General features: G+C 35.9%; 1 protein-coding gene across 10 annotated transcripts in view; it reads left to right on the top strand.

The window, feature by feature from the left end:
• LOC123513844 (myotubularin-related protein 13-like) overlaps positions 1 to 8,968 on the top strand; it is a 186,447-nt gene extending 177,479 nt beyond the window's left edge. For all 10 annotated transcript variants that reach the window (XM_045271245.1, XM_045271246.1, XM_045271254.1 and 7 more), the window contains 2 exons: positions 2,310 to 2,392; positions 4,044 to 8,968. In XM_045271245.1, coding sequence (XP_045127180.1) covers positions 2,310 to 2,392; positions 4,044 to 4,136 — 176 coding nt within the window. In that variant the 3' untranslated portion in view covers positions 4,137 to 8,968. The remainder of the gene's footprint in view (positions 1 to 2,309; positions 2,393 to 4,043) is intronic.
• Positions 8,969 to 11,094: the final 2,126 nt, after the last annotated feature.

Here is an 11,094-nt window from a genome sequence, read left to right on the forward strand (position 1 = left end):
AAAAATGAAGAAGTGAAGTTATTGGATATCTATGCATGTAGACTCTGTTTAGGGGATTCTGTTTTGTAGATGTTATCCAGATTCTTGTAATAAATGTTAGCATTGATATGAATTTCTTTGTGTATCAATTTATTTTAATGTATTTATTTACCTAGAGTTTATTGTGTGCTTTAGCAATCTAATAATGAAGTAATGGAAGATTATGATATTCATTCTGAAATTATATTCGTCATATTTGAATGTAAGATGTATAGGTTGTCTGGATGTCTACCTAATTTATCAGTAATGTAAATTTTTTTTTTCTCTCTGTAATCCTCTTAAGTACAGGCAACCCCAGCTTAACCCCTTCATTACCGATGAGGTACCATAGTACTTCATGTCAACTTTCGGCTGCCGAACCGATGAAGTACGTGCGTACTTCATTGCTTAGTAATGATACCCAGGGCTCCATATTTCTCGGTTTGTATGGTTGTAATTTACGACAGTGACAAATTGACTAATTGGCACCTTGTGTTTCAAGGACGTTGGCCCGTGGTGGTGGGGGGTGGTGATGTGAACCGCCCCACCCATCAGTGTGTGTGTTTGACTTTGAAACATCCCATGAGCCAAATCTATCAAAAGACATGAAAAATAATACTTAGATGACTAAATATGGGCATAGAAATGAACATTAGACTACCTACGTGAAATTATGAGAAGCGCTCGAAAAACTCGGTGCAGGGGGGAGGGGGTTGGTACGCGCGTGTGTTTGACTTTGACACGCGTCGCATTATGGCATCTTTGTGCTCCTCCAGCAGTGATTCTGAGAGTTATACCCCTCTTGACGATGACTTGCAAGGATCAGATGATAATCTGACACAATCAGAAGGCCTCACAAGTGATTCAGATGATGAATATTTGCCAGAAAATGACAGTGAGGCGAGTAGTGATGACCTATATGAGAGTGATGGTGACGATGAGGAGACACCACCCAGCCCCTCACCTCACACCTTCACACTCATGGCTGATCCCTTTTCTGATCATCGTCCTGGCACTGTTCCTGCCCTAGTAGAAGATTTTTCAGGTGTTCATCCTGATATCTCACGGGATAACATTAGTGCTTTGGACTGCTTCCAGCTATTCATGTCAGACGAGGTCATAGGAAATCATGTATAACAACTTCCGATTTGAAAAAGTATACATCCCATGACCAAATCTATCAAAAGACATGAAAAATAATACTTAGATGACTAAATATGGGCATAGAAATGAACATTAGACTACCTATGCGAAATTATGAGCACTCGAAAAACTCGGTGCTGGGGGGAGGGGGTTGGTACGCGCAGGATCACGGAGTCGGTAATGAAGGGGTTAACGAAGGTTCACACAACGAAATTTCGCTACAACGAAGGTTTCCTTTTACTACCATCTGCTCGTTTAACGAACACCAAACTCGCTTTAACGAAGTTTTATCCAGGTAATTTTTTCCAAGTTTGAAAGCACCGCCGTATCGCGCAAGCCGACAGGCTTTTGAATACAACAGCACGTCTCATAAACAACACGCGCACCACTCACTCCCCCTGTTCAAAACAATAACAGCGTCAGCAGCAGCTCGTCTTCCCTCGCTCAACTTACCACCAAAACGCTGTGCAATGTCGCCTAGCGTTGCTAAGAAGACCAGGAAGTCTCTTACTCTCAAAGTGAAGCTGGATATTATTCACAGACATGAGAGAGGCGAGAAAACTAATAGCATTGCTCGCCACCATCTTGACTCCATCTACTCTGTCTACTAATTTCAAGTCAGCAGACTCTATTAAGAAGGCTGGTGAGACAGTATCTTCCTTGCAAGCTAAAAGAACAACCCGAACTCATGACTTTACAATGGATAAAATGGAAAGCCTTGTGGAAATGTGGTACATAAGTTTTGTATGTGATACAATGGTGCGCCCTTTGTTTACATTCCACAGGTTGCGGTTAGTGTCTTTCCCATTTCATCCCGTTTCACTCTCCCTCCCTTCATAAATTTAAGATCAACATTATAAAGTTACGTACATACATACATTAGTGTACATTATAAGGACTTATATTAAACTGCCTAAATGTTTAACTTCATAATTTTTACTTTCATTAAGCCTTTCACAGTACTATGATGCACACTCACTTTATTTACTCTCAATGGAAGTTCAAGTCAGGGGTTAAACTTGTTATAATCGGTTTGCTTAACAAAGTTTCGCTTAACGAAGGGTTAAGTGTGGGTTGCCTGTACTGACATACGTATGCATTGAATACATTACAGTTCAGCATTTTACTTTATTATTTTTCCTCCACAGAACTTTCTGATGTGGTGGCTGTTGTGCCTTCTACGCCCACTCAGGGTGCTCCAAAGAAGGTGGATGAGAGGGCTTTCTTTGATGTAAGTATTTGGGAAGAAGCAGCCTTAATTATTTGTACATAAATTTTGGGGGAGGGAAATATGAATTTTACACTTACCATCCTTAGCTTTTTTGTTGATTTATTATCATTGTTATTACAGTGGTACCTTGAGATACAAGTTTAATTTGTTGTGTTACAGAGCTCACATCTCAAAATGCTCTGCTCATATCTCAAAACAATTTTTTCCATTGAAATGCATTGAAATGCCATTAATGTGTTCCAGCCTCCCCAAAAAGAGCACCCCAATTTTTTTACATGTTTTTAGGTAAAAAGTATTTATTAATAATAATTATTGTATAAAAACTTGATAAAACATGACAAAAGAGAATATAAATGGATAAATAACTTTATAAAGTATGTTTATCTCGGATGGGTGCATTCCACAGGACATTACCCTACCACATCCCTAACCTCCCTTGCATCTGTCAATCAGCTGGATGTACAAATATAGCCACCAACAGGAGGCTGACTGCTCTATTAATCACAAAAGAACTCATTAATGAGTCTGTAAACATTATTCATAGAATAAATGAAGTTTTAAGTAAGCAAGAGAGAGAGAAAGGGGATAGAGGCTGTGTTGCTACTGCCACAGAGGTTTTGTTTACATTGTTTCCTTTCCAACCCCTCGGTGATAAGCATTGGTGGAGGAGGTAGGCGAAGATAGGAAAAATTTGTTTTGCCTTTTCAGTTGCATGCACATGTATACTTTATCAATGCATAAAAATGTATTAAATAAAAACAAAAGTTTATTTAGTGTTCTTACCTTGAAGACAGATGTTTTCAGCTGATGGTGGATGAGGTAGGAAGGGAGGGATGCAAGCACCATTCACACATAAACATTAAAGGTAAATTAAAACTGCACTTTCTTAAAAACAAAAAACAAAATGTAAATAGTGCAAAAATAATGAAAAAACAATCACAATGCATGAGATCCATGAGAAACACATGAATACTAGCTCAGCTGAGGTTGGACCAATGCGCCGAGTTGTCGACTAGTGGCAACATCCCCAAGCACGACTCGTATCTCAAAAGTTCACTCATATCTCAAAATAAAAAAATTTACCTCGTATCTCAAAAAAATTCATATCTCAGACAGCTCATGTCACAAGGTATTACTGTATTATTATTATTATTATTGTTATTGTTATTATTATTATTATTATTATTATTATTATTATTATTATTATTATTGCATGTTTTCATTAATTAGTTTTTTTTTTTTTTTTTTTTTTTTTTTTGTGTGTGTGTCTCATTATTGATTTAAAATGATATTTCTGTTAAGTATTATCCTTATTTGCAATTTGGCAAAATAGATTATTGGAGAGCATCATTTGCCTTACAGAGATGACACTGAACACTCGTAACATGGTAACAAGCAGATTTAACTACCTGTACACAAAAATAATTCTTTAAATGCACATTGGCTGTGTGGTAAAAAAAAAAAATGAATAAAAAAAAAGATCATTCTCGTAATGGAAAACAATGAAATATAGAAATTTCTCTCTTTATTATAAATTCTAAGAGCTCAATTTTTCAAAGCATCTACTAATTTTGTCACATTTGAAATTTGACATAGAAAGGTAAGGACAATGTTTTCATCATTACTCTAATTTATATATTGTTTATTCCAGCTCCAGACAAAACGGCGGCTGTACAATTTTTGTGCATCAGATGCGCAGGCAGCCAAGGAGTGGATTGAAAACATCCAGTCATGTCTACAGTAATAAGGACAAATTTCTTAATTGTAGGATCCTAGTTTTTACCTGTTCTGAACATTGATTTTTCTCCAATCTCATCTTGTTTTTATTATTTGTAAATGATCATTTACTTGAGAGTTACAATAAATAGGTTCCTCAATGTTAAAACATTACAGTGATCTAGTTTGTTCATGGTATTGTTATTCAAAAAGTGCACCACATTCTTCACATTTAAAGCAATAATGATGTGTTTTTAAATGAAATACTCTTGAAATTAGATTTCCCACAAAACTTTCCTTTAAAGATAGTGTGTCTTATATCATATTTAGTACAGTGTGTGATCGTTGATTCTGAATGTGGATCTCTTCATTTTTATCCTAGCCTGAAGTATAGGGGACCAAATCTTTATCAAACACTGATGATCTATAACAACTCATTTCTGATGTACTATATTATTTCAATCTTAGATTGGGAAGATTGTAGGATCACTTGATTGGATAAAGTTGTTGTGAGTGTTTTACACTTTGTTTGTAGGTGTTAGTTGAAGTCTTGGCATGACTGAGCTGCTGGGAGTTTTCTTTGAGAGTTGGAAGGCTGCTTATGAAATACTAAAGTTTGGGTATGAAAGTAGTTAAGATCTGTGTCTGTAGAAGGGCTTGGTGTTCTTCATATTCTTTGGATATGTTAGCCTTCTTTTGTTATTGTAGTGTGAGAGTCTTTTTCATTTTTCCTCTGGAAATTTGCATTAAGCCTCATCACTTAAAAGTAGTACATTGCTTAATGTTGTGGGATAGACTACAGTTCATGAGGTAAATGCCTGAAGCAAAGGTAGAAATATATTCTTGTACGTATGTGATTCTCATGGGATTCTATTATTAGTACAATGACTCTATTACTGAGATGAAGGTACACAATTCTTTCATCTTATAGGTGTGAATTTTCCTTTGTAAGGACCACATAGGAATCAAGCAAGTTGAAAGTGTTGTATAATTTTCTGAATGGAATTTGAACTTTGCTGTTTGATGATTTGCACTTAATGCAGCTTTTTTGTTTTTATTATTTTGAAGTGCAGAGAGCATTAATGAAAAAATATAGAATGACTTACAGTGGCTTTGTGAGGCAGTGTCCACAGACTGCCATTAGATCTGTCAGTGCGTTAGCCAACTGCTTTCTTTACCAAGGTGCACCTTGGATATTTGGAAATGTAACCATCCAGGTTATAATAGTTAATATGAGAAGCTTCTCTGCAACTTCAAATAATAAACATATTAAACATTTGCATCTGCAGTACTGGTTTTCCAGTTACACCATGTAGTCTCTCATCTTGACTGCACTACCTTCACTATAACACTATAATGCAATCAGGTCCATAGTCTTTTTTATGATTTACTCATATGAAGTCAAAACAACACAAAAGTTTTTAGAAACCATTTTTCCTGTGTTTGGTGTGTTTTCAAAGGGTACACCTTGGAATAGCTGATTAGGTGCATGCAGGCTTCTTAAGGCAAACTTAATTTCCACATGAACTGTGATCATGGGATTATTTTTTTTTAATGAAACATCTTTCCCCCATTCTTCCTTGGACTTAGTTTTGGTTTCCTAATGTTTTTACCTTTTTGCATGAATGTGCTTTTGTATGTACATGTATTTGTGCATATTTGTATATATGCTTGTGTATGATAGTTTTCTGGATTTCATATTTTGTATTAGTGCAAAGCACATGAAAAAGAGAATTATGAATAACCTCTGGCACAGGTTTCTTCAGTGTTATTGGCTTCTTACATTTCCATTTCATATTTTCTATCCAAGTACAGTATTTTCCCAGGTATCATAACTTTAGGGGCTGATAAAGATCTATTATGTTATACTCTCATTGTAAATAGGAGTGTAAGTGCTATGGATATTATATAGATGTTGTTGACTACATGCTTAATACTATAGGTATTTGTGGCTTATTTTCTAAAGGTGATTAATTGTGTATTACTGTCAGTGTAAATTTCTAGCCGTTCTCACCATTGCTGTGTACAAACCAGTTCTATGGACCAGGAGAGCATAATGGTGTATCTTGGGGAGCAGGGTCAGGGTGAACTTGGCTGACTGTATTCACACGTCAGGTGAAAATTACCCCAGTTACTCAATGTAGATGTTTTCTCACGATCACAACAGGTAACCCAACATACAGCAGTTAGTCCCATTAATGCTGTACCTTGTAGTGTATACTGTTGTCATATCCAGTAAAGGATTTCTGATTTAGTTCCCACTTTTTACCAGTTGAATGATGATACCCATTTTAGTTATCAGGAAAATGGGAAATTGTTAAATCAGGAATATTTAGAGAGTACCTCAATATTGATAAGTATTATAGATCACCACAAGGCTTGCATCAAGGGATTAACTTCATCTCTTCTGTACAATACCAAATTTTTTAATTGAATCTTGCTGATGAAATAAAACTAGTTATTTTGAATACTCGTAAGATCTAGTGATGTGAAAGACATGGACTTATTCGAATTTTAAGATTGGAAGCTCATTGAGTTTCTTTATGCTAGTCATGGTATGATAGTTTTTTTTTTTTTTTTTTTTTTTTTTTTTTTTTTTTACTTTGAGGTAGCTCAGCCATTTATGATTTGGGTCTGTACCATTTATGTTCATAATATCCTACAACTGCCACTTGGCACTCAGTCACAGAGGCACTGCCACAGTGGCCCCACTCATCACAGGTGTGTGGCTGAGCTGTGACTCTACCATGGAGCAGCTCAGTTTTCACCCTTGACTTATTTTCAGCTTTTTACCAGACACATAAGAAACACATCTTTCACGTTTAATTTTTGAAAAGCACTGAATTATAGTGCACTGCTATGTTCCTTTTCTCACTTGACATGAATGTATCAAGAGTGAAAGCAGAACTGCATTTTAGGATGAGGAAACATATCCACACTTGTGGCTGCTCAGATTACCAGGGTTTTATTTCGTCAGAATGCAGTCCTAATTCTGTTAAAATAAAGAACACTAATAAATTAAATGCTGAATTAATATGTTATCACATGCATACACACATAATGTTCATGTTACTCTTACTTAAACTCTATTTTTTTACACTTGAGTATTGCTCTCTAGGAAGGTAACAAACTAACCTGTATAGAATAGCCTCTCATAGTGCTGGCTGTCCGTGCTGCTGCAGTTCATGTTTTAAGATCTACAGATTATACTTCCAGATCAATAGTCAATTCCTTAGGCATTTTTTGTGAGTAATCAGGCAACCAACAAATACTCTGCAGTGCCCAAGTGGTGCCGAGGCAAAGGGAGAACAGGCTGGGCAATGAGGGCTTCCGTGCATGTGACAGGAATGAGGGATTGGTTGAGCGAACAAGCAGGAACATTTTTAGAGCTAGAGAATTAACTGGTTGCTCAGAAGCAGTAATGTTACTTCAAAGGGAAATCTGTGTTGAGGTTTAAGGTTGAGATTATTTCTCAGAGATATTCTTGATTAGAAATTGTACAAATACTAAGATGAGAGAAATTTTCATATATTTATTTGCCAGTTTGGCTGTATTTATGGCAGTGTTCATTTAGATTGATTGAAATAACTATATCTCTTTAGAATGAAAAACTTTAATGATGAAAATGTTTATACTGATTTGTGGAAAATGTAATATAACTTGATTTGCATTTTTTGCAAACTAGTGATTGCTATGCTGTGAAATATATTCATATTGGATGACCAGCTAATACTCATGCACTATCAGTCGTAAATTATGTAATTTCAGCATGACATGGTATGTTAGACATCTCACTGCCATGGGCAGAGCTCTCATGCTGGATGTGGTGGTGGTGAGCATCCCAGTGTGTGTGGGCAGAGGTTAAGTGTTTGGTGTTCCCTGGGTTTGGCCAATGTGGCTTGATGACACTAGAGCCGTGTAGTGTGAAGGCTGTGGTACTTGCTTACTCCTGCACACTAGGTGGTTAGTCACTGACAGGATGAATGATTGTTTGCTGTTGGGCCTCTCAAGCAGATGAAAGTGCAGGAATCTGAGTATGACTTATAAATAATGCAATTTCATCCAAATTGTAGTTGAATTTTATACCAAATGGGTTTAGTTGCACAGCAGGAGTATTACCTAATGCAATGTTATTATTTTTCTTTTCTTTCTTATGAGAAATATGTAATAAGTTGACACACACTGTGTTGATTTATCAGCTGGCAGTATCCAAAGTGACCATATGCATAAAAAGGTATTTTGATGATTCCTCTACAATTTCTTATTACACTTCCTTTTTTTTTTTTTTTTTTTTTTTCTTCCTCCATATGTAAGTACAGTATATACATGTTTGGCTGAATCTTCCATTAGTTGATCCTGTTCCTTTTAGATTCCAACTTCTTTACACTTAGCATGGCTCATATTGCTACTACAGTGTAGTGTGTGTGTGTGTGTGTGTGTGTGTGTGTGTGTGCCCAAGCATTACTTTGTCTGAAATTAACTAGTTGCAAGTTTTACTGAGCATGAATTTTTATTTCTATTTCATTTTGAAGGTATTTACATACATAGTTACTACTTTAAAATAGTACTTTTTCCTGAATTTGTCTATTTTTACTTTATTTATGTCACCAATAGAAAGCCTTTGGTAGAGATGCACAAAAATTGGGTTACACATTCTGCTCATTTTTTATTCTATATAAAGACGAAAAAAAAAAATGCAGTGGAAAATTGGTCACGATGGGTATTGTTAGCTGTACCTGTGTATATGTGTGTGGATGTGTGTCTGTGTATGAGAGAGGGTATGTGTGTTTCTCACTGGTGTAAATACGATGTTGATGTATATGCATTTATATTGTTACAAATACAGTGAATATATAGTAACATGGGTTTTATTCATGTTAGCTAAAAGGCCATATTCTGTGAAGGTCATGGGGATGGGTATTCTCGCAAATTTTAACAGCATATTCTAAGTACCTGTATGTGTCAGCAAGCTAAAATGTAACAGATCAAGTTTTCTTTTGAGTACTGTATTGCTGCTTATCCAGTTGTAGTTTAATTAACAAGGATTATTCGTCATTCATGGAAACTTGTGTGATCATCTCTATAGTCATTGGAAACAATCCCAATGGGAGCTCATGTTTTTTATGTACAGTCCATAAAATTTGTAGCATAAGAAGGCTGTTCATCCTTGATAAAAAAATAACCATGAGGTCTCAGTTAATCTTATATATAAGAATCCAAAATTATTATGACAGAAGCCTAAAGGTTTTCAAAGTATGAGCCCTGAAGTTTCTTGAATAAGACATTTCTCATAAGATTCCATTGTTGTATATTGAATCAAGCAATTAATCAGTCCATCAGCAATGTACTGGTTTGGTTCCACCTGTTTTAGGACCATATTTTGAAACTCTTTCACTTATGCCCCTTCTATTTTTAATGGACTGTAATTAGGGACAGGAGACACTTGCTAATTCAGCTAATATAAAAAATCTGTGGCCTTTGAAAATAGTCGTGGTGAGATAGTATGGGTCATTAGGGAAATCAGTCCTTAGAAAAAGTCTTTTCCTGTAGTAGTAGACTGGTTTTGCTTGATAATGATAATGATCAGTCAAGTCAGTGTCAAGGCAGTTTTGCACACAAAAAGTTTACTCTCCAGACTAGTGATGTTTTGGGTATCAAATTGTGAAAAGCAGCTGAGGCAGAGGCAGAGCTGGATAAATATTTTCATGAAATGGTGTTGCAGATAAGAATGCAGTTTTGAATATCAGTGTTTGCAGATGTGGATATAGTTGCCAATTATTTGCACATCCTTTTCCGTGGTGCTAATGGGTGTTTTTTTTTTTTTTTTTTTTTTTTTTTTTTTTCCTCTCCATGTCACAATCATTTATATCAACTATATACTATTGGGTGCTGAGTTTCAGCTACACATAAATGTCTATGTAAGAGTTCATAATATGGAGTGCATACACAGTACATGGTACCTTTTAGTAAGAATATAAATTATATTATTCTCAAGTGATTTCCCAATACGACTCTCTCTCTCTCTCTCTCTCTCTCTCTCTCTCTCTCTCTCTCTCTCTCTCTCTCTCTCTCTCTCTCTCTCTCTCTCTCTCTCTCATCACAGACTCAAATTGTCAACCTTCCACATTTTGTCCTTACACACACACACACACACACACACGATTCCATCACATAATTATTCCAGCTGATACAGATCCGCAACATTTTTTTTTTTTTTTTACGCGGATGCGGATGCGGAGCTTCTGTCATCTGAAAATGCGGTTGCGGAGGCAGGAACGGATTTTGTTGTTTAAAAGTAAAGTTGTGTATAGTAATTTAGATATTAATTACTGAGGAGGCAGATGTTAAATACATCATACTCACTCCAGCTAGTTCTACGTCTTGTCTTTGGCTATGATCTTTTTGTGATTGAAGTAGAAGGCAAAAAAATTAAACGGATGTGATCTTGTTCTCTTTCTCTAGCGTGAATTTATAATCAGCAGCATCAGCACCAGCGGTAATATAATACCTGGGTGAGATGATGAAAAATAAATGTACCACAAATAACTGATAAATCGATAACGATAACCTTGTTGACGATAACCTTGCAACAATCAATAACTTGCGACATTTTTTATCCGGATATACTGATAACCGATAAATCGATAAATCCAGAATTGTGGTTCTAGAGATAATGATGTTCATATTTTAAGAAAGTAATAAAAAAAATCCAAATTTTTATTTCTGTCTTTAGCTGATTGAGCTCTGAATCAAAGCTCTGCGATGTCATCAATTTCCCGTCACCAATTCAAAACTATGAATTAACAAAGCACTGCAAGAGCATCATCTTGTGATCTCTCATCCGACATCTGGTGAGAAACTGAAGCTAAGTAACGAACACGCCTTCATCGGATAGAACAGATACGTTGGCTACCAAACGTGTGGGTTCACCAGGACCGTTACTTCCAACTTCATGGCAGCGAGTGAACTTGCTTCTTCAAAAGTAG

The sequence above is a fragment of the Portunus trituberculatus genome, chromosome 37 (assembly GCF_017591435.1).
Source record: "Portunus trituberculatus isolate SZX2019 chromosome 37, ASM1759143v1, whole genome shotgun sequence".
Lineage (NCBI taxonomy): Eukaryota > Metazoa > Arthropoda > Malacostraca > Decapoda > Portunidae > Portunus > Portunus trituberculatus.